The 25,002-nt window shown below is 35.7% G+C and overlaps 1 protein-coding gene across 2 annotated transcripts in view; it reads left to right on the top strand.

Annotated features, from left to right (window-relative positions):
• Positions 1 to 25,002, top strand: part of MTFR1 (mitochondrial fission regulator 1) — a 54,013-nt gene that overhangs the window by 23,148 nt on the left and 5,863 nt on the right. For both annotated transcript variants that reach the window (XM_037505999.2, XM_054692222.1), the window contains exons 3-7: positions 269 to 367; positions 10,452 to 10,567; positions 21,639 to 21,874; positions 23,498 to 23,753; positions 24,582 to 24,750. In XM_037505999.2, coding sequence (XP_037361896.1) covers positions 269 to 367; positions 10,452 to 10,567; positions 21,639 to 21,874; positions 23,498 to 23,753; positions 24,582 to 24,750 — 876 coding nt within the window. The remainder of the gene's footprint in view (positions 1 to 268; positions 368 to 10,451; positions 10,568 to 21,638; positions 21,875 to 23,497; positions 23,754 to 24,581; positions 24,751 to 25,002) is intronic.

The following is a 25,002-nucleotide window of genomic DNA, read 5'->3' as shown; positions in this document are numbered from 1 at the left end:
ATAGCAGAAAAGATAAGTGTTTCTTGAATAATAGTATAAAAAATTTTACTTTAAATAGTATTATTTCAGTTATATTTAGTATGCTTATATTAAACATTACTACATTAATACCTTTTTAAATTTTGAATTAAGGAATATTAGCTTATTTGTCATACATTTAGGGCATTGGGATTCTGTAATTAATGTGTCAGTATGTTCAGTGCTTTATTTATATTAATAGTTTTGTAAAAGTTTTATAATTAACTTTTGGGTTTTCCTCCTTCCTCAGGTACTTTGGTCTGGGAAGCCATACGGTTCATCTCGAAGTATTGTAAGGAAGATTGGTACTAATTTATCTCTGATTCAGTGTCCAAGAATTCAGTTTCAGGTACTTTGTTTTATATATTTCAAAATTCTTTATTAATATTTGCATCAGCAATATAAATAGGACAGTTTAAAAATATTTTTGTCATCTTTTATCCTTGTTGATACGATTATTAATAAAAGAAGATAATCTTACAGTTTTTCTAATTTTAGTCTCTGTGAAGTGACTACTCAAGATTTTTAAGATGTTTATTCTAAGAGTATATATTCAAAGATTTAGAAGCGTATATTAAGCCAAGCAGTTGTTAATTCCCAAGTGACAAACATAGGCCTTATATTGAGTAGGTCAGGTTATCACCATTACTTTCTTTAGTTATTACAGCTTCCTCTTCAAACAGCCACTGTGTTGCCCTAGTTTATTTTTATTTTTTTAATTTATTTTTTATTTTTTATTTTTTTCAAAGACCACTATTTTTTTCTTTCAACTACAGACTGTACCCTGCATTTTTTATCAACTTTATTAGACTTAATTTACATATTATAAAATTCATCCATTTGAAGTATACAGCTCAGTTTTGTTTTTTTGATTTTTGATTTATTTTTTTATTTTTTAAAAATTTTATATATTTTTTACATCATTTTTCATTTTTGCACAATGTATGCATTTTTATCTTGGTTATAGTCCCGTACAATTCCCACCCTCCCCTTGTTTTGATCCTACTCCCTCTTCCCCCCCCCTCTGTAGTGTGTCTCTGGTTTATAGTTGCTTGATGATTTTGATTTTTACTTAATTATAGTTAGTCTTTTTCCTGGTCCCTTATTTAGGTTTTCTAAATTCCTGCTATGAATGAGACCATCCGGTATTTTTCTTTTTCTTTCTGGCTTATTTCACTGAGCACGATCCCTTCCAGCTCCATCCATGTTGCTGCAGATTGCATGAGTTTATCTTTTTAATTGCTGAGTAATAATTCCATTCCTCAGTAACATATTTAAAGACACATCACCCAAAGCAGTGATAGTGAAGGCAAAGATAAACAGCTGGGACTACATCAAATTAAAGTGCTTCTGTCCAGCAAAAGATACAGCAACCAAAACAAAGAGACACCCCACCGGTTGGGAGAAGATTTTTGCACACAACACTAATGATAAAGGAGTGATCACAAAAATCTACAAAGAGCTGATGAGACTCAACAAAAACAAAGTAAATAACCCCTAGTTTATTTTTAGATGCCCCTATGGATGCCATGAAGTTGTTTTCTTCATCTATGGTTTAAAGCTCAGCACTAATTGTAGAAACCATTGGCAATGTCAAGACAAAGAGGTCATTGTGGTTCTCTGAATGAGGTGATAGTCAAACGCTGAATTAGGAATACTTTTCAACATGCAAGTCTTAATATTCTCTTCTAGCACCAAAGGAGCAGCTATTTTCTCTATGTGGAGATAAGTTGCTGTTACTTCAGTTGGGCTTTTGTTCCTTATTCTTGTTACAGTTTTAGATATGTATCACATAACTTCGTTCTTGTTTTTTACTAAATCTCTACAACGGTAGTAAGACAAAATCTTTTAGTTTGATATTTAATAATACAAAGTAAAACAGATGTGTATAACAATTTATTTATTTATTTATTTATTGATATCATTGGTTTGCATTGTTTGTGTTTTAGAAGTATAGGATCTCCCCCGTCAGGTGTTGTGACTATACTGCACCCACCACCAAAACAACCATAGTTACCACCATAGTCCATTTGCTCCTTGCTTTGTTCTCTTCTCTCTTCCTCTGGTAGCCTCAGTTCATAGTTTTCTAGGATTAGTTCTTAGTTTGGCTTTATCTCACCACTTGTTTTGTTCCTCTATATTCCACATATAAGTGACACCATTTGGTGTTTGTTTTTCTTCTTCTGACTTATTTTGCTTAGCATTACCTCCTCCAGTTCCATCCATGTTGCTCCAAATGGTAGGAGAGACTTTTTTGATAACCGAGTAGTTTCCATTGTGTATATATACCACATCTTCCTGATCCACTCATTCGTTTATGGGCACTTAGGTTGTTTCCATGGCTTGGCTATTATAAATAGTGCTGCAGTGAATGTGGAAGTACATCTTCGCCTTCAAATTCCATAGGAATTGTACCAGTCTGCATTCCCACCAACAGTGTAAGAGAATTCCTGTTTCTCCATATCCTCACCAACACTTGTTATTTTTGGTTGATTTGATATAGGCCATTCTTACAGGTATGCGATGTATCTCACTGTGGTTTTGATTTGCATTTCTCTGACAGTAAGTGAGGATGAACATTTTTGATGTGCATGTATGTCATCTTTGGAGAAGTCCCTGTTTAGCTCTTCTGCCCTTTTTATGATTGGGTTTTTTGTTTTCTTTTTGATGAGTTGTATGAGTTCTTTGTACATCTTTGATATCAGCCCATTGTTAGATGTATATATACTAATTTTAAATATTAGATTAGCATATGGAGTGTGGACGATGTATTTAATGCACAATTTGCAAAACTCAGACGTGTATTTGTGAGCTTATTTGATATCATGTCATACTCATAAAGCGCGTCTTCTGGTAGCTAGAGATAAAAGTGTTTTTTTTTTTTTAAGATTCATTTATTTATACATAAAAGAGCTGGGGTACAGGCTGGAGGTGCAGGGGGTGAAAGAATTCACCAGAGATAGAGCGGGGAACAGAACAGGAAGATTGACTGAAATACACTGCTGAGGGGAGCAGTGGGCGAGTCAGGAGAGGTCTGCCATACCACGTGTGTATCTCCCTGGCCGAGGATCGAACTCATGCTGCCGTGGCTGCGGCTAGCTTCATAGGTTGCTTCTTCACCCCTTGCGCCACTAGGGAGGCCCTAAAAGTGTCTTCTTAAGTGGTAAGAGTGTGAGTGTTTATTCAGGATGACTAAGAAGATTGTTCTTGTGTTCATAATCTTGCTTACAAATTGATTGGCAAGGCCTTTGTGCATAAAACTGGAAATTGACAGATTGGAACTTTCCTAAAGGTAATTTTTATCAAATTTTAGGTTTTTAAAAATATTATTGAAATAATCTGTGGTAGTAAAATGCCCAAGCACAAAAAGTTTGTGTGGAGGTTGTTTTGTTGTTATTCATCTATATAGTTAATGGGCACAATGAATGTTGAACTAGTAATAAAGTGCTAAATGTAAAAGAGTCATAAAAAAGTATTCAATAAATGTTTTGTTGCTGTATTATTTAAAAGACATGCCTATAAGCCTTGTTTGCTATAGCTTTATTTGCTTTACCTGGACTTCATTTAATGAGCTATAGAAATGAGTTGGCTACTTTACACTCAAAATACATCTCCAGACTTTTCACATTTACTTTAACTGAAGATAAACAAACTTTCCCTGATTCTTTTACACCTTTCAGATCTATACATATTGACCTTAAGTCATAACTACATACTTCTGGCCACAGCATTTTGTATATTTGAATATTGTGGCCACCTTGGAGGTAGGAACCAGATTAAGACAACATAATAGAATACCCTTCTTTTTTCATAGTTCTTATTCTAGATTCATGAAACCAAAAGAAAAATCAGATCATGAAGGAAATGAAGAAAGTAGTGTCTCTGAGGGGTTGGAAGGAATGAGTGCAGAGGTTTTGATTTGTAGCAGTTCTCAATAGTGGATGGTTAAAAAAAAATTATCAGGGCTCTTACTATAAGTAACTTTATTCACCCATCCTCTCTGCAAAAACATTTATAGCATTTTTAAAGAGACTGAGGGTCTCCTCAAGCCTTATTAAAACTGAACTTCATACATGTTTTAAAACTACTTGAGGGTTTCTTTTATGCATCTGAGGTTGAGGACCTCAGTCAAGGATTGTGTTTTGGAATCTTGGTAAAGAAAGTATACTTTAGGGCCTCCCCGGTGGCGCAGTGGTTCAGCGCTGGGTTGCGGAGCTGACCGCGGCCTCTGCGGCGCCGGTTCGATCCCCGGCTGCTCCCGGCCACCGGAGGAGGGTCCCACATGGCGCGCAGAACTCTCCTGCCGCCCGCTGCTCCCCTCAGCAGTGTGCTTCGGTCCTTCTGCCTGCTCTGCTCCCCTCTCTGGCTCTGGTGAATTCTCTCACCCTCCCGCACTTCTGACTGTACCCTGTGCATGTATAAACAAAACAAACAAACAAATAAATAAAACATGCCTCTATAAAAAAAAAATCTAAAAAAAAAAAAGAAAGTATACTTTAAAGCAGTAGCAAGATTATTGGCAATTAAGAAAGTAATTATTAAAATACTTTTGGGGTGCAGTTTTATAAATTTTAAATTGAATTAAAAGCATGGAATGTGGGGCCTCCCTAGTGGCACAGGGGTTGAAGACAGTGCTGTCAAGCTATTGGGAGCCACTGCAGCACAAGTTTGATCCCTGAGTTCGATCCCTGGCCAGCCAGGGAGCTGCCCAAATGGTGTGGCAGACTTCTGTCTCACCTGCTGCTCCCCTCTGCAGTGTATTTCGGTAGATCTGCCTGTTCTGCTCCCCACTCTGTCTCTGGTGAATCCTCTCAAACCTCCCCGCCCAAGCCTCTGGCCTGTACCCCAGTTCTTGTATGCTTAAATAAAATAAATCTTTAAAAAAAAAAAAAAAAGCATGGAATGTACCATGTTGGGGTAATAATATTACAATCCAAAAAAAGTAAGGCATACCTGAAACTTACAGTGTTATAAATTGATCTTACCTCAGTAAAAAAATGTATTTAAAAAAATGAAATATCAAAAAGACTTTAGGCAATAAAAAGAAAGAATAGATGACCCTGAGTATTACTAGATAAGGGGTGGGCGGGGATTTGACATTGTGGTGTAGTTGTTTGAATCCCAGCTCTATAACAGTAAGACCTTTGAGTAATTTAACCTATGTGTGTGCTATGTGTGCTACAGACACAAGTCAACCATACACCCAGAAAATTTGCCTCAGACTGTTTTCTTACTAAGAGTGTTTGAATTTGTGATGGAGGAAATATTCTGTAACCAAGTAATAAAGTCATGTATTACTTGAGAACATTTTGGTCTTGATGGTCTGCCTGCACGTAGGACAGTGGTCCCATAGGCAACATACACTATCCCATAGGCAACATAGGCTGTCCCATCTAGGTTTGGTGTGATTATCCTCTGTAATGTTAACACAGCAAAATCATCTAACTACAATTTTTAAGAATGTAGCCATATTGTTAAGTGACACATGATTATAAGGAATGAAATTCTCTCATATTCACACTTCATGACTAAATCTGGAAGCAAAACAGCCACTTGCTGCGGCCCATTTTTATTTAGTGAATAAACTTGAAATCCGTATATTTATGCTAGGTACTACTGGTCAGTCAGTGGTGAACAGATATGATTTCTCTCCTTATGAGGATATGATTCATTGTGAGAGATGGTAAATAAATATGCCAATAAGCATGGTATTATAACTTGTACTAAATGTCATGAAGGAAAAAGTGTAGTATAGCATGGGGAATAGTAACAATGGTAGTCAAGGAAGACCTCTCTGAAGGAAAGTTTAGAAAGAGTCATCCTTGCAAAAACTTGGGGAAGTAATGTGAACACAGAACAATATGTTCAGAGGTCCTACAGCAAAACAGAGTTGTTATTTGAAGAACTAAGAGAAAGCTGGTCTGTAAGAAAGTAGTGAAATTGGAGACTTAGTGTGGTGTAGTTTGGTGTAGTTCTCTCTGAACCTACGAAGATCAACATCTGGATTAATACCAGAAATAATTGTTAAATTTAACACTTTCCTGGTTACTATTTGATAATCTGGACTATATTAGCAGGTGATGTCATACTGTATGTGGTATCCCTGTCTTGGTATTTTTAGCTATAAAATGGGGTTAAATATAACCAAATCAAGATGCAAGCATTAAATATTTTATAAATTTGGCAGTGTGGCATAGTAATTTGAAGCTAACTGTAAATAAAAAAAATTTGTGATCTTTTATTCATCCTCAGTAATTGACTTCTTAAAGATATGTTTCTCCATGGGAATACTATTACTTACCTTCCAAGGTTATTTTGAGAGAAATACCATTCTAGGTGTGTCATGAATAGACAGTTTTAATACTCAGGTTTTTTTTTTTTTTTTAAGTGACCATATTACTCAGAATCATTAGTGGCTGAGTCTGCTAACATATTTGATTGAGTTTTCCTTCTGTCAGACTGGTATTCTTTTATACAGGCATACTGCTTTGCCAGTTGGCAGTATTTCTATTTTTCCCCTAAAATAGTAGGAATTGACATAAAAATAAAAATAATTATATAGAAATATTTATAGTAAATACAGAAATACTAATAGAGGGGTGGGGATGAAAAAATACTAATAGAAATACTTATAGTAAAAAGCTGACTATTATTGTTTTGCCTTTAAGAATACATGTTTTGCACGTGGTTATAGATAAATGGTGGTAAACCAGACCAAATATATTTACTATACACTTTTTGTAGCAAACTAAGAGAATTTAGGTTCCTAGTACCAGTGTGTTTATTTTAGAAAAAGTCACATAAGGCCAAAGTTAGCTTTTCTAATATTTTTCTCAAAGTATTTCAACATTTGTACAGACTTTGTATTTTTTATGCACTTTAAATAACTTTCTTTGAAATTGTTTTTCACTATTAGAATACTTTAAATTATCTAAAAGTATTTAGTAAAATTCTTGAAATATAATTGAATTTTAGATAAATTGTATCAAATGTTAAATTTTTGTTCTGAATGAGATTTTTTTGTATCTTCATAAAGGAATTTGGATGCTTAAATTAGTATGCACCAATTTTAATTTTAAATTTTGTAATGCCATGGATTGTGAAAACTATTTCAGTTTCCTTTACTGTTTTCATTTTATTCCCTACTAACAATAGCTGTGGTAGTACAGGACCTTGCTGGAACCTTCAGTAAGTTGGTCTTTTCTTTTTCAAACTTCTCATCAGTTATCCATGCATGTCAGTAGTGACATCTAAATCATACTTCCAAGAATTTAATGTTGTCATTCCATTTCCTGCACAAACTTACCCGATACTTTACAAAGTGAAATGTCCTTCCCATTCCATGCTTATGTTACTCAGTGCACATTTCAGCAGCAACTGAAATGGCTCTTAAATGAAAGATAGCATTTTTCAATTTATATTTTGTCTTTTGAATGGGTTTGCTATCTCCAGGAACTCAGACTTTTTTAGTGGCATAAATCACTGCTCATGTAGATACGTGACTTATATGTTAAAATTGCTTTCTGCATGAATGTCAGTTAGAAATAATACAAATATTACCAGTTCTGGAATTATTTCTGACAATATTAACTTTTTAATATCATTGATCATATTATAGACATGGTATTACTTCACTGATTAAATGTAATCAGTATCTAATAAGGCTGTATTATGAAGTATTACAGTTGTAAAATTGAGAAGTTGTTTGATCTTTAATTACATGATAAAATACTATGAAAAGCTCTCACAAAATGACTTGTATCTCTGAGTATTCTTAGAACTGTCTCATTGTTTTCTTATATAAATTAAAATATCTGTGAAGAACATTTTGTTATATTTATGAGAAAGTAAGAAATCTTGAGGTCTCAATGAAATTGTATTTGCATTAAATATCCCAAACTTTGTACCAACTAGTAACTGTTAGAAAAAGTGTTATTTTCTAAACAAAGAATTTCATAATCTGCTCTTCATGAATAGCACCATAGGAAGGCACAATTCAGGTTCTGCTTTTATGATGTCTCACTTTACAAAACAACCCATTAAATATTGTATTCTCTGGGAGCTTCCATAGTGCTTGAGGCCTTCCTGTTCAAGTCTACCACATAGCCCAGTTGGAATCTGACAACTGTTTTATAGGAAATTAGTATACCATTCTGTTTCAGTAATGGATAGGAACAGGGAACAGAATATTACCAAAATTTTTAGGTTCATGAGCCCAGTTCAGTTAGGTTATTTAGGTTTTATAAGAAAGCCATCTACTGAATTATCTGTTTATTGATTTATTTTGATAAATTTCTGAAACATTTAAGGGAGAAGTGAAAAAAATTTTATTTTGATTTTTCCTTTAGTCATTATTCATTATCCCTTGATAATGTACGAGCTGAAGCTTATTCTTTGTTTTCTCTTCTGTTCACAATTACGCCATTATATAAAAAACATTGGTGTTCTGAAAGCCTTTTCAACTTAATTCCATTAGTAGGGTTTTGTTTTCTGCCTAGGATTCACTTCTTAAATCTACTCTTTCAATACAATTTGTTTTTTCTTGCCTATAATTCCCCCTCCTACCACCACTTCTGCAAAAACATAAATTAAGACATTTTAAAGAGGGGCCTCCCTTGGTGGCGCAGTGGTTGAGTGCTGGGCTGAGAAGCTGCCCGCAGCCTCTGCAGCACCGGTTCTATCCCCAGCCAGCTGGGCGAGGGTCCCACATGGCGCGCACTCTCCTGCTGTGCCCACTGCTCCCCTCAGCAGTGTATTTCGCCAGTCTGCCTGTTCTGTTCCCCGCTCTGGCTCTGGTGAATTCTCTCACCCTCCCGCGCTTCTGACTGTACCCAGTGCTTGTATAAATAAATAAATAAATCTTTAAAAAAAAAAAAGACATTTTAAAGACTTGGTGTTCTTAGCGTATAATTGTTAAAATGTCATTTTTCCAATTCTATTTAAGTTCATAATGTCAGATAATTGTGATATCAGGATTGGGTCCACATGCCAGCAGCTCACACATGTAGATAAAATTTGTATAATATTAAAGATATTTTATATGTTTGCACGGTATAGTTTTCTTCTGAGGAAGAAGAATTATTTCAGTTTAGCTTCCAAACGCTGATCTGGAATGATGGTATAAGGAGGTACAAAAAATAAAAGAAAATAATAAAAAACAATAACAAAAGAAACCCCAGAAAAAACAAAATAATAATTAAAAAAGGCACAATGTACCATCTTTCTGATTAAAAAATACATTAATAAAAAGATATAAAAATATATTTAAAAATAAACTTATTAAAATTTAAAAAAACAAAAATACATTAATAAATCTTTTTTACCTTTTTAATTTTTCCATTCAATTAAGCAGATCTGCATATTCTTTTATTTAAAATTAATTTCAACTTTCAGGAAGTATTTTATTTTATTTATTTTTTATTTTTTTATTTTTTATTTTTTTAAAGATTTATTTTTTATTTATTTATACAAGCACTGGGTACAGTCAGAAGCGCGGGAGGGTGAGAGAATTCACCAGAGCCAGAGTGGGGAGCAGAGCAGGCAGAAGGACTGAAGCACACTGCTGAGGGGAGCAGCGGGCGGCAGGAGAGGTCTGCGCGCCATGTGGGACCCTCCTCCGGTAGCCGGGGAGCAGCCAGGGATTGAACCGGCGCCGCAGAGGCCGCGGGCAGCTTCGCAACCCAGCGCTCAACCGCTGCGCCACCTGGGAGGCCCCTCAGGAAGTATTTTAATCTGATAACTTTTTAAATTTATTGACTATCTAATTCCTAGGTATTATCACAAAACTTAAATTTAAGTCAATTAAATTATTTTTCCTTTTTTTCAAGATAAACTTCAGAATTTGCATGTGTTTTTCTTTTTGTCTTTAAGAATATTTTGTTCTTCCATCAGTGTGTTTAAGGTTGAGTAGAGAATTTTTGTTCTACTCTTCGTATTTTTCTTAAATATTGTTAATACTTTTATTTAGTTTTGGGGGGGGTTTAAGATTTTTTTTAAAGTCTATTTTCAACATTGAAACAGCATATTTATACAATAACCTATTTTAAATATTTCCAGATTTAGCACAAATTAGTCACTAGATTGTTATTGTGACTTTAGTTTTTTTTTAAAAAAATATTCTCTTCGGGGAAAAAAAGAATTTCTAGTGCTTAAATTAAAAAAAAAAAAACTTAATATTTTAGGATGAACAGAGATTTTTTTAAAAAAGTTTCATTGGACCTGTAAAATAAAACTTGAGCAAAATTAAATTATAATTCAGGGATTGTTATATACTATAAGGCAACAGTTCCTTTCATGGGGACTTTAATGGAAATGTTAGAAACTGCCCGTGTGTTTATAATAGCAGAGCTGATGATTTCCCTTTAGGTGATTAAAAACTTTTACTCGAATATTTTCATGCTGTATGAAGAATTTTTCTCATTTGTAACTTACAGCTTACCAGCCCTACGACAGGACGGAGCCCCAGCCACCCAGGAGAGGACGCAGTGGTGTCTTTTGCTGATATTGGATGGGTAGCCGAAGAAGAAGGAGAGTGTTCAATGAGACAAAGGTTAGTCTGAAAGGCAGTAAGAATCAAGTTGCAATATTTTTTTATTTTGTAAGATAATACATATGCAGTATTTTCTTTTAAATAGCCTGAATAAGTACAGCACTTATTAATTACTGTCTTACTGAGCAGAGGAATCAGTTTAGTGCAGGTCACTCAAAGGAATTTGTGTAATCATTGGAGATTGTGTCTTAAAAACTGAATCAAGATGAGTTGATTCAATGTGTTAATAGTTAAAGAAGTACCTACATTTATTTGAAAGAATCTGAATAAGTTGCTGACTATTTCCATCTAGTAAGTATTAATTCGGTGTATTTAATTCTTCATTCTTACTTAGATAACAAGGATACAGAGATTCAAGTAAGACATAGTAATAGCTTTCTAGGGATACTTGGTGTGCTTAGAGAAGATTGGGAAGAAAATCAATATTGATACTCTATAATAAAGTCTAAGAAGTACAGTTACTAGACCTGATACCCTCATCAAGGGCCAATAGGAGCCAATCAAATAGAAAGGCTGAATCTCAGGGAAAGTGAATGCATTTAAATGTACTAATCAGGAGAAAACACGTTTTGGGAACTCCAGATGGCTCAGTGAAGCTAGAGAGTAGCAGAAAAGGGTAAGCTTCAGGATATGAATGTGAAGATTAGGTAGGAGGCTAAAGGTCTTCCATGTTAGACTTAAGAAATTTGGACATTTTACTGAAAGCATTGTGGAGCCGTGGAAGAAATTTAAACGCCACAGTGATAAAATTTGTTAAAAAAAAAAAAAGAAACTTGCATAATTCTCTAGTGATCATCCAGATTATCATGTATGCCTGTAGTTCCTTTTTTAGTACTAAGTAGTGTTCCTTGGTATGGACAGAATAGTTTGTTTAACCATGCACCAGTTGATGGACATCTGGAGTGATTCCAGTTTTCAGCTATTATGAATAAAGTTTCTATAAACATTTGTGTACAGGATTTTTTTTTCTTTTTTTTTTTTTTAAGAGTAACTCCTTTATTTTTTATTTATTTATTTTTATTTATTTTTAGATTTATTTATTTATTTATACAAGCACTGGGTACAGTCAGAAGCGCAGGAGGGTGAGAGAATTCACCAGAGCCAGAGCGGGGAGCAGAGCAGGCAGAAGGACCGAAGTACGCTGCTGAGGGGAGCAGCGGGCAGCAGGAGAGGTCTGCGTGCCATGTGGGACCCTCCTCTGGTGGCCGGGGAGCAGCCGGGGATTGAACCACCGCCGCAGAGGCGCAGGCAGCTTCGCAACCCAGCGCTTAACTGCTGCGCCACTGGGAAGGCCCTGTGTACAGGATTTTGATATAAAATTTCCCTCTAAAAAGTATGAAGAATAGAAGAGAGCCAGTTTAACTAACTTAAGAAAATGACAGAAAACATGGAGAAGAGTACAAAGTCTTGAGAGACTAGGAAGAACTGAAGTTGTTTAGATATGAGAGTTAATAGAAGAGTATAGGGTAATTCTGACTAGGATAATTATGAAAATGATGGAATAATTAGTAAAAACATAGGAAAACAGATTTTTTTGGTGGGTGGAAGTAGGAAGAAGCATTTCAGTCTGGGGTATGTTGTGTTTGAATTACTATGGGACATTCACAGTGTTGTAGAAACAATTTTATGTGTCTAGATGCTGATGAGAAAAGCTTGTATGTCAATGTGAAGATACAGTGGCTATCAATCACAGTGTTCAAGGAACACACACTCACACACGTAACATGCAGAACAAATGTATCCTGTCAGCATTTAGTTAATTAAAAAAATAAAGAGAGGACCCCATCTCCAAGAAGCAGCTCAAGAGACAGCAGCAGAAAGTGTTATGGAAACAGAGGTAGAAGATAATCATGGAAGGGGAGGGAATAAACTAGTTATCATTGTCAAATACTTGGAGGCCAGGTAAAGCAAAAACTAGCAAGTTTTAATTTTGTTTTGCAGTTGGAAGATTATCATTGACTTTAGCAAGAGTAATTATATTTGAGTGGTATTAGCTGGATAAAATAAGAATCAAGTAATCCAAGAGCAAAGAAGGAATTTGATTTGAATGACAAGTAGAAGTGAGGACATAGCAGTAGATGAACAAAGACGAGGTATTGAAGGATTAGCAGGTAAAGAGCCTTTCTTTTTTAAGATGTTTATTTCCTTGATTAAACTTCTCATTTTGAGATAGAGATTCGTCACATGCAGTTGTAAGCAGTAATACAAAAACATTCCCTGTATCCTTTATCCACTTTCCTCCAGTGGTAACATCCTGCAAAACTGTAGCACAATATTATAATCAGGATATTGATATTGACACTCAGAAAGTCAAGATGCATAGTGTCTTTATACTATAAGTAACTGACATGGTACCTGTTATAGTCATACCTATTTCCCTTTCCAACTTTTCCTTAATTAATAATGAAATCCTTATACTGTATTTTCATACTTTTGCCATTTAAGAATGTTATATAAAGATGTAGTAGTTTTTAGCGACTATGAATAAGCTTGTGATTGATTGCTATCCTTTATATCTCTTTGGGTAAATGTCTCTTGGCTTTAGCCCACTAATTCATTTAAGATGAGAAATCCTGGGCTTCCCCGGTGGTGCAGCGGATTGAGTGCAGCACTGTGAAGCTGTCTGCAGCCTCCCCAGCATGGGTTCGATTCCCGGCAGCCGGCCAGGGAGAAACCCACATGGTGCAGCAGACCTCTCCTGTTTCGCCCGCTGCTCCCTTCAGCAGTGTTTTCGGTTGTCTGCCTGTTCTGCTCCCCGCTCTGTCTCTGGTGAATTCTCTCACTGTACAGTGCCTGTGGCTATAGCCCAGTTCTTGTATAAATAAATAAATCTTAAAAAAAAAAAGAGAAATCCTCTGTCACAGGCTTCCATCTGTAGATAAGGTGCTCTTTTTAGCTACTTTAAAAACTTTTGGTCATTAGTTTTCAGAAATTTGAGTAAGATATTTCTTGATATAAAGTTCTTTTTCAGCCTTACCCTCTTTCTCTTCTCCTTCTTGTGCTCTGAATACACAAATATGAGATCATTTGTTGTTGGCCTGACATTCTGTGTTGTTTTTTTTTTTTAAGGCTGCCTCCTCCTCCCCAACTAGATAATTACCACTTTTTCCTCTGTCTTTTGCATTCTGCTTTTGATTCCACCAACTGTATTTTTATTATAGTTGTACTTTTTGGTCCTAGATTTTTTTTATTTGGTTCTCTTTTATATCCCTGTTTCTTTGGTAAGACTATTTTTTCATTTGTGTCAAGTGTGTTGGTAGTTACTCATTTGAAGCCTTTTTATCATAGCTGCTTGTCTGTCGATAAGTAACATCTCTGGCATCTGGTGTGTCTTCTCATTCAGTTTATATTCTTTCTGGTTCTTGATATAAGGAGTGCTTTTTTATTAAAACATAGATTTGGGTGGTATATAAGACTCTGGGTTTTATTTAATCTTTTTGGGAAGCTGGCTTTTTCTGATAGCACTCTGGCAGAGAAGATTGGATACCATCTTACGGCATGCCATGTGGCAGCAGAAAATCAGGTTTACATACCAAATAAACCCAAGATTGATGTGGTAGCAGGTTTGCATGTATATTATTTTTATTTTTAAATTTTTATTTTTTTTAATTTTTAAATATTTATGCATACAAGAACTAGGGTACAGGCCAGAGTTGCTGGGGGTGGGGTGGGGTGGTGAGAGGATTCACCAGAAACGGAGTGGGGAACAGAACAGGCAGACCAACTGAAATACACTGCTGAGGGGAGCAGCAGGCTAGCCAGGAGAGGTCTGCTGCGCCATGTGGGTAGCTCTCTGGCCGGCCAGGGATCGAACTCGTGCAGCAGAGGCTGCGGATTGCTTCATAGTGCTATGCTTTTACCCCCTTGCACTACCAGGGAGGCCCTTTATTTATTTTTAAATATCTAGATACACCCACCATAGTGCACCCAACACCAAATCACTCATAGTCCATGACCATGGCCCATTATGCTTCTTTCCCTCTTTGTTTTTACCCTTTTCGTATCCCCTTCTCCTCCTTGTTGCTTTAGTTCTATAGTCAGCTTTCAGGGGTTAGTTTTCAGGTTGTCCTTTATCTTTTAATTTAGTTACTTTATATTCCACACATTAGGTACACCATCTGGACTTTATCTTTTTCCTTTAGATTTATTTCACTTAGTATGATCCCTTCCAGCTCTATCTATGTTGCCACAAATGGCATACTATATTTTAAATAGTATGACAGAATAAAAAGATGAGAATTAATGGTATTTTACTTTGATAGTTATTGAATACTTGTATTCTCACCAAGTAAAGATTTTTTTTTTTAATCTGTCACCTTTATTACTTGCATTCCTATGGGAATTTTTATAATTTATATTTTAAATCTTAGAAACAACGAATACATTTAAGACATATCAGATATTGTAGTTTCAGTCTTTCTCTGCCTCTCACGTTTGTATTTGTATGAAATCCTGTTGTATTCAAGGTATTTTTTACTTCTCATGAAATTTATGCGAATGACATTTCTGTCATGTTATATTACATTAGTTATAATGTTGTGGTTATTAGTTATCTGGGAAAATATACATAAATTGTTCATAATTATTGTACATATGAATTTTTAAAATGCTCTGAGCTTCCCTTTTTTTTTTTTCATTAAATTAATTGGAACTTGCCTTGAGGTGAGAACTTTAAAAGGTACCATGAGGAAACTCTTAGCAAAGTGGCATGCACACAGTAAGGTCTCATTTTTTTTTTTTTTTAAAGATTTATTTTTATTTATACAAGCACTGGGTACAGTCAGAAGCGCGGGAGGGCGAGAGAACTCACCAGAGCCAGAGCGGGGAACAGAACAGGCAGACCGACGAAATACACTGCTGAGGGGAGCAGCAGGCACGGCAGGAGAGGTCTGTGCGCCATGTGGGACCCTCGCCGGGGGCCGGGGATCGAACTGGCGCTGCAGAAGCTGCAGGCAGCTTCTCAGCCCAGCGCTCAACCGCTGCGCCACCAGGGGAGGCTCAAGGTCTCATTTTTATTCCTCTTTACTGTACACATTTTCGTTTTACTTTGAATTTACAGAATGACCTCATAATTGGAAAGAAATTTTTGCTTTTTCTAAGAAGCATTTGTATGCTTTGAAAGGCTCAATACTATTGATAATCTTGTTTAAGACTATTTGTTCTTTTATAAAAGTAGCCTAAAGAGAATATGTAGTCTTTGGATGTATACACAGTATAACATTGCCCACTTATGATGAAATTAAAGACTATAATCTCTCTGGCTTCTAGTCGATATCATAGTCATTGTCACAGCTATATGATTGCTTTTTTAGTAGAACATTATTTAAAGAATAAATTTTTCAAAAAAAAAAAAAAAGAATAAATTTTTCAAGTTTAACTCCATTTCATATTCATATAATACCTTCTAATTGTATTTGATTTTTTTTAAAGATTTATTTATGTATGTATACAAGAACTGGGGTACAGGCCAGAGGTGTAGGGGGGTGAGAGGATTCACCAGAGACAGTGGGGAACAGAACAGGCAGACTGCTGAGGGGAGCAGCAGGCAAGCCAGGAGAGGTCTGCTGCGCCATGTGGGTAGCTCCCTAGCCAGAGATTGAACTTGTGCTGCAGTGGCTGTGGATAGCTTCATCGGTTGCGTCTCAACCCCTTGCGCCACCAGGGAGGCCCAGCCCTGTATTTGATTCTTAATTCTTAGTGCCACATACATATCAAACTGAGTATTTAATAAAAATGTGTGGTTTGTAGAACTTGAAAGTATTTCAAGTAGCCCCTTTTCTTAACACCAAAATATTCATAAATTTATGACTGAGAGGAACTATTTCTAATAACCTGTTATGTATGGATAGTGAATAAAATAAGACTAAAACTTTGATTAAAGATATTTCAAATTGATATTTCAAATTTGAATATTAAGTATAAAGGGAACATGCTGTTTTTTAAGGAGTGTCCAATAAGAACCCCAACCTCATTGAGAATGACAGTGAGTAACAAGATTCCAAAGAAAATGACATTGCAAGCCTGCTAGCTTGCCATAGCGCCAGCGTATGGGCCAGTGAGGACCAGGAAACATAGTGGATCAGAGCAAGAGGGTCTCCTCATAGCACAGCAGACATCTAGGCGTTATTTCTTGCCGTTTTTATCTTAATTATCTGACATTAGATATCTGCTGATAATGTACATCAATAAGTTACTGTATTCAAGGGAGAGAGGTCATTTATATTAAATATCACTTTACAACATTCAGTTTTAAAATATAAAACAGTAAGTGGTTTGTGTTACAGAGCCTAAAATGGGCTAATGGCATGAATCCCACTAGTTTTCTGGGTCTGTAGCCTCACAAGTCTTCCTATTCCCCCCTCTAAAATCCTTTCATGGATTATTTCCCTCTGTCAAAGTAATTTTCCCCCATGTGACTGTCTTTATACAACCATTTACTTGCTTTGAAAAGATTTTTAATTTTTTACCCAACTTTATGTTTTCAGGGAACAAAATTGCCAGCTCTTTCCTCCTCCCTGGATCCTATTGACAATAGAATGTATTTAGAATGACAATAGAATGTATTTAGAATAGAATGACAATTAGAATGTATTTCTGGGCTATTAAAGTATCTCAGATTTTGAATTTTCATTTACTATGACATTAGGGGAAAAGGTCTCAGAGGTACATGAGATTTAATATAGCATTTTCTTTGAAGTAGTTCGTGGAGCTTTAAAAAGTCTTTCTACTAATGTCCATTTTTACTCCCAAAGTATATAACATTTGATATTAACATTTGAAAAGAGAACTAGATAATTCTCATGCTATGCCGATCTGAATAGGGGCTTGTGCCTTCTGTCATGAAATATTTTGGAACTAAGAACAAACAGAAAGGTAGAAGAAGTCTTGCCAACAGAAGTTAATACCCAGAAAATGGCTTTAAGAAATGATCACATTGGCCCTTTGCCTTTTGAGACCTCCTCACTTGATGCCTCTTTTTATTGATTTTGATACTTCCTTTTGTATCTTAAAATTTGAATTATACACAACTTGTAGAAAAGAGCATTTCTTTTAGTTTGGATTAATTCTGTCTTTATAGTCTAAGCTTTTAATAGCTCTATTCTGAAGGCTGGCAAAACAGATTGGTTCTAAGAATGATTTGTTGACTGTCTTATAAAACAGATGTCTGTGGGGGAAGAGTATGTGTTTGTGTTTTTAACAGGGGAATGTCTGAGAATTTCAAAAATTCCAGTAAGTGTTTTCCATACACAAGGAGGAATTACAGAGCAACTCCTGTTTTTGGTTCTCGAGCTCCTGTAAATGTCAAATCTCTTCTTCATGTTTTTAAGAAGACATGATCATTTTGAGATTACTTTCTTTTTTTTAGCTTCTAATAATCTACATTTAAACTTTCACATTTCCTATAGTTACTTTATTTGAATCCATGACTATAGGAGAATGTGAATCCATATAATTAAACTTACACAGTATAGACATAATATACAACTAACCTGACACTACTACTTAAATCATTTTGCTAAAGACACTAAGTACTTTTTTCTGTTACCCTGGCTCACTAGTATTCAAGATTAAGGAATACTTGGTCCTTAATTTTCAGTAGATGGAAAAACAAAAGGATAAAATCCACCTGTGTGAGTTACAGGGAAATGTAGAAGCTTAACTTTTTTCTTTAAATTACAGTTGCTGATTGATACTCATTAATTTTCTCCTACAGTTTTGTCTAGAAGATATTTGAAAGTAAGCTTTTTAAACATGCCTTGTGGTTAATATCTAATCCAAATTGTCATCATTATTCCAGTTCTGGATATTGGAGAAAAATGTTCATGGAGTTTAAAGATTGGATTATTTGAATGATAGCATGTTAAGACAAACTTAAAAATATTTAGCACTTTTGAATCCCCTGATGTCTAAGAATTTTAAGTGGGGTTAGACTCTACTGAAGTGACCACTAGTTTTTGAATAAGTAGTATTATAACATCACTTTTTGTTTTGTAGCATTAGATTCTGATAGCCAAAATTTAATTTTATTTGCAGTTAAAACTTCGTAACATCTCTTCACTCAAACATACTATGAAAGCAAACCATCAGCCACACTTCCATCTTCCATCTCTTCTAGGTACATTTTGATAAAGCAAAACTCACCTTTCATGGAAAATGGACAAGTGGTGGGGGTAGAGAGGTAGAGATGAATGTGTTTCTGTTCTCTCTCCTTCGTTCCATGCCATCCAGTTGTCACACTCCAGATTACTCTCACCCTCCTGTCTGTCGCCATGGTGGTGGTGTCCATCCTGTCCTAAGAACTTGTTGCATGATCACTCTCTTCCTGTAGTATCAGTTACTACTCTTCTTTTTTCCCTCCACTGTTGTTTTAAATTGTTATGGTACTTTAATTCTACACTTATTTGAGATTTCTGTATTTTACCCAGATCTGTTCTTAAGACTAGAATTATATCACTAGTGATATTAATAAAAAGTTAATACAAATGAAGTTAAGGAAACCAGTATAATTATCCCATGTAAATAACCCTGCTTAAAAAATTGTTCAGTAGATTAATTTCCATCTGCTTATAACAATGTAGTTACTGTATAGAGCTATTTAATAAAATTATTTCACCTACCCTGTGACAGAGGGTTAGAAATCAGAATTTAACCTGTTTCATCAATAATAAGCCACAGTGATTTTGAACAAAAATTTTAATGTCTTAATGAAATTATTTTAGGTTGATTAAAGCTCAAATATCTCTAATTTGTATGTACTCTTTCAAAAAACATTAATATATTTAATCAGCATATGGGTACTGTTCCTATAGAAGTTTACCTTTGTTTAATCTTTGGATATTTTTTGTAGAAATTTCATCACCTGTTTCTTCCCAGTGGGGCTAAGAAATGGAATGGAAATTGAAACTTTTTAAACCAAACATTTCCCTATCCCACAAATATCCAAATTATAGAAAATTAGTAAGAAAACTGATGAACAAAATTACTAAAAAGTTGGTATTTAAAGTTGGTTGCTAGGTAAACCACCAGGGACTAGGTAAGAACTAGAACATTTATTCTCCAAGTATTTTTGTTTGCTAATGTTAGAAGTAAAAACCCAATTTGCAGCCACACTATATATATATGGCAGCTTAATTATACAGGGCAGAAAGTTGGCATGAAGAAAAACATCGAATTCACTGTATAATACCAAAAGGTAAGAGTTGAAGAATTTCCCCATTTAAAAATAGGGTAAATGAAGAATTACACGGCTCTCAAACAAAACAGTAAAATACCAATGTCCAGTTAAAAGAAAGCTAAAATTGAATTTAATGTTGGTGAATGTTGTAATAGTATTAAGTTTGACTACACATAAGAGACATCTAAAGTAATGCTTTCAACAGGGTGGAAGTTTATTTCTCTCAAGGTAGTTTATTTTTTTCTCAAGTCAAAACAGGTAAAGCAGATATTCTAGAGCTGATAGTGGCTCCAGTGACATCAGGCTTCCAGAGAAGGTTAGCTTTGTGCTCTCTGTGGTTGAAACTCCAGCCATCACCTTGTACTGAAAGGCTCTCGGAAGAGTGGTATGGAGCTGGAGAGGAAAGATTTTCTTTTTCACAGTCACCATCCTTAAGCAGCCTTCCTACATGGCTCACCAACATTCTGCCTACATCTTGTTAAGCAAAACTCAGTCACATGACCACAGGAAATTGAGGAAAGTTAGATATATGTTAATTTATTTGATTGTGGTGAACATTTCAAAGTGAACATGCATATCAAAAGGTCAGGTTGCATATCTTAAATGCACATGAAATTTTCGGTTTTTTGTTTCAAGCCGAAAGAAGAAAAACTGTCTTAGAGGCCTGGAAAACCAGACTGTATATGAGGAAGTAGATAAGTATATAAATTAATAGTTGAAAAGCAATATGAATTTTATGCCTAACCCCAAAAGAATTTCATTTGTGGCTATGGAGTAGTGTACATTAAAAACAACTTTTTACATCAAGTGAAAATGTCACCATTTAGTTATTGGACAAGTTCAAATATAATTTTTTCAGTTTTTGCTGCTTTGTTTGGCACATATTGTTATAGTATGTCTTGCAGTTTGATATATGCTGTGATGCATGGAAAACACTGACATTGAAGTGGAGAAGCCAAGACCTTAGAGAAGAGCCAGTGGCTTTCTGATTAGATTTTGTAGTCAAGTATAACTGGTAATTAGTTTACCTTATTTTGAGCATCGAGACATTTCTTTATGTATTTTACATCATTCTTCCTTTTTGTACAGTGTATACTTTCTCTTCTCAGGTGCAGTCCCAGTAAAATTCCCACCACCAATTCACCCATGCACCATCACTAGAGTCCCTCATGCTCTTCCCTCGCCTGCTTTGATCCCTCTCCTTCCCCCCACCTTGCAGAATGTCTGTGATTTATAGTTGCTTGTTAATTTTGTTTGTTAAAATTTTTTTTTATTGATCCCTTATTTGTTTCCCCTACAATTCTCCTATAAGTGAAACCATCCGATATTTTTCTCTCTGGCTTATTTTGCTGAGCATGATCCCTTCCAGCTCTATCCATGCTGCTGCAAATGGCATGAGTTTTATCTTTTTTAATTGCTGGGTAATATTCCATTGTGTATGTGTACCACATCTTCTTGATCCAGCCATCTATTTTTGGGCTTTTGGGTTGTTTCCGTATTTCACCTGTTCCATATCTTACCTATTACTGTGCTGCAATAAACATAGGGGTGCCGGTATCCTTTTGAATTAATGTAGTAAAACATGTCTTTACCTTAGTTCGAAGCAAACGTGAATTAGAAAAATGTTGTTAGAATCTGTAATACTTAGTGTTGGTTTGTGTATATTATGAAAATTAGAATTAAGAATGATGGCAAGAAGTCCAGGCCTGGCATATATCTACATAAAGTTTTGACAAGTGTTTTTTTTGTTTTTAAACTTATTGGAAAGTATTTAACATAAGGTCCTCCTAAAAGTGGTTCTCAGGTGTTACGAACTGTGTTTTTATTAGTTGGCAATGATTTTTCATATTCCTTTACAAAGCCTGTGACTTTGTCAATTTTCTGTCTTCTTTGTAGGACAGAGGTGAGGTCAGGGCAGCCCCTTCAGGATGACCTTCCTTTCTTTGAGAAGCCCCCAAGCAGGCAGCTTTCCCTACCAAACCTGTCTCCGGAAGAGCCTCAACTGAAGACTTCAAATCTGGCAAATGAGGAAGCGCTGCAGAAGATCTGTGCTCTTGAAAATGAACTTGCTGCTCTCCGAGCCCAGATTGCCAAAATAGTGACCCTGCAAGAGCAGCAAAATCTCACTGCAGGTCAGTAGGTCCTACATTTAACCCCAAAACTTGAAATTAGAATGCTGCTAATTTTAAAATTTATTAGCAAATAGCCAGTAGGGTTTTAAGAAAACCGTCAGTCCTCGGCATAGTCCAGTACTGGACCCAGTTAGCCATTAGTGGTATTTGGTTCTGTGGTAGTCTTTATGCTCTCAGAGAGAATGAAGAGTAAGTATATTTGGGAAAACTCTAAAATTGATAGTTGAATTGTTACTCTTGTGAAAGCTTGCCTTTTTTATGGGAAACTTAGTTGTCTATGATAATGGCATCAGTTGTATGAGACATGAGATAATCTCAAAATGGCCCTGACAGGGCTGAGTGTGCTGTTTACCAATATATGTCGGAGGCAAGCACTTTACTGTAGCTCTTTGTTGGTGTAACAGGTTAAAATAGTGATTTCTGCCTCATTTTTTGCTTTACCAATGGGTTAATATTACCTTGGTATGGAGTTATTATGGGAGTAACTGTGGAAATTATATAAAATGCCTTAAGTTCATAGTAGCTCTTCTTCAAGCCAGTGTAGAAACCAAATTCAGGTCCTCTGACTCCTGGTTTAATACTGCTTTTATTAATGTGCATTGTGACTCTGGAGAAGAAACCTTAGCCTTGAAATCCTAAACCATTAACCTGTTGGCAAGTTGTGGTTGTTTTTTTAGTGCTGTTCCTGAGTCCTGGCTGGACTCCCATTAGCCACCTCTGTCTAGAGGATAAGGACGGTTACTCTACTTCTGAGCTACTTTGCTTGTACTCCTAGATTTTAATGGAACCAACATGGAAAGGTGGACAGAGGGCATTTGCACTGGGGCACCAAGTGCTTGAGAAGTAATCGGTGTTTAAATGAAGTTTGTGTATAACTTTAAAAACCAAAGGTCCTGCCCTTTTCTTGTATAAATCACATTTCTCTTTTGCTTTATCTCCCTCTTGTGGCAGAATAGGAAAACTGCCATAAATAACGAGAGATTTGGGGCATTTATGTTAGATTTTCAGTTTATATAGCCTAAATCCCTTGAGTAAAACTTCCCCCCTTAATCAGATTTACCCAACCAGTAAACAACTCTAACCCCTAGTTATGCAGAAAGATGAATCATTTGATCTTTGTTTTATAACCACTTTAACTTTTAGTTTCTTCTTTTAGAAGTTTAACACTTTCCAGTCAGTGCAGGCTTTTAACACTTATTAAGTGTTAAATGTATACATACTCAGAGTGAAGCACACATTTACCAAGTAGTTTTTTGAAATAGTTATCATACTAAATCAACTCTCTATGTTGGAGATATTTATGCAGTACAGATTGCTTTATATTAAAGGTAGTTACAAATTGTGTCACAGTCAAGACTTGAATATTTGATATGAAAGAAACACCCTGTTAAGTTAATGAGAACTTTTCCATTTGGAAAGTTGGGGATTAAATGATACAGTGACTGAGAAATTCAGGCATTTAGATTCTAACCAAGTACTTAATACTTTCATTCTGCTTACATAACTGATACTCTTTTTAAAGATACTGTCAGACATATGAAAGGTCTTAACATCATTTTGCTTTTAAAAATTTCATTTGCCTATCACCATGAGAATTAAATTGATTTTCTACTTGTTTTATAGGTGATCTAGATTCTGCCACTTCTGTTACTACAGCAACATCTTCTATCCCACCACCACCACCTCCTCCTCCTCCTCTCCCTCCTCCATCAGGACTCCCCCAAAGTATATCTGCTATTGACTTGATTAAAGAGCGAAGAGAGAAAAAAGCCAATGTTGGAAAGACTTTGATTAAAAACAGTCCAAAGAAACATGATATGCCAAATATGCTGGAGATCCTTAAAGATATGAACAGTGTAAAACTTCGCTCAGTAAAAAGGTGAGGATACATTTACCTTCATGCTCATGTCCCTCTTTTTTTTTTTTTTTTAAGAGATTTATTTATTTATGCATATAAGAACAGGGTTACACACCAGAGGTGCTGGGTGGGGATGTGTGTGTGAGAGGACTCACCAGAGCCAGAGTGGAGAAGAGAACAGGCAGATAAACTGAAATACACTGCTGGAGGGGAGCAGCGGGTGAGACAGGAGAGGTCTGCTGCACCATGTGGGTAGCTCCCTGGCTAGCTGGGGGATCGAACTCATGCTGCAGAGGCTGCAGATAGCTTCATAGTGCTGTGCTTAACCCCTTGCGCCACCAGGGAGGCCCAGTCCCTTTTGTTTTTATAGCTTGTAAAATGCTAGGCCTCTGGAGAACTTTAAACAACATAACACTGTGAGTAGTTCTAAAATTCTAGTTTTAAAAAGATGAACTCCAGTGACTTTTATACAATTAAACTAGAAATTAGCAAAATGAACATTTGCAGATTAGTTTTTCCCCTATTTCATGTAAAATCTTTATTGTCCAGCCATTCAGTCAACATAAGTTGTATAATGTATCTAGTATGTTAGTTACCAAGCTTTCAGAGAAAACCCTTGGAGAGCATAATCAGTGCTCATGAAATGGAGCGGCGATAGTCATTGGGCACTTTTGTGCTGTTTTATCCAGCCTGATTCTGAGATTTCCATTTCAGTGCTAGCAATACCTATCAAGTCTTTATTAAGTATCTGTGATGCTAGAGAAATGCTGTTGGGCATGGAAAGTCATACAAAGTAGTGGGAATTCAGCATTTTGAAATGTCTTCTTGCTTTCTTTTCACGTCTCTAAGATCAGAACAAGATGTAAAGCCCAAAGCAGTGGATGCTACCGACCCCGCTGCCCTCATAGCAGAGGCTCTGAAAAAGAAATTTGCTTATCGATATCGAAGTGATAGCCAAGGTGAACTTGAAAAAGGAATTCCAAAGCCGGAGTCAGAGTCTGCCCCAGAAACAGTGTTGGTGAGTATTAGGTCAGACTTCTTATCTACTATAAAATGACCATCCCATTGCTAAGTACTTGGGTTTTGCAAGACTTTCATATGTCCTCTGTAAGATTCAAAGGGTATGCTACAGGGTCTCTATGTACAAGTAGATTATTTTTCGGACCACAAAGTAGCTTTCATTTAGAAACTTGAAATTTACAGCTGGAAGTATATAAAAGCAGAAATTAACCGTGGGTTCACTATACTGAGCATTTCCAATATTAAATAT

This window comes from Talpa occidentalis, unplaced genomic scaffold (assembly GCF_014898055.3).
Source record: "Talpa occidentalis isolate TD23 unplaced genomic scaffold, MPIMG_talOcc4v2.1, whole genome shotgun sequence".
Taxonomy (NCBI): domain Eukaryota; kingdom Metazoa; phylum Chordata; class Mammalia; order Eulipotyphla; family Talpidae; genus Talpa; species Talpa occidentalis.
This window is presented reverse-complemented; position numbering and strand designations above follow the sequence as displayed.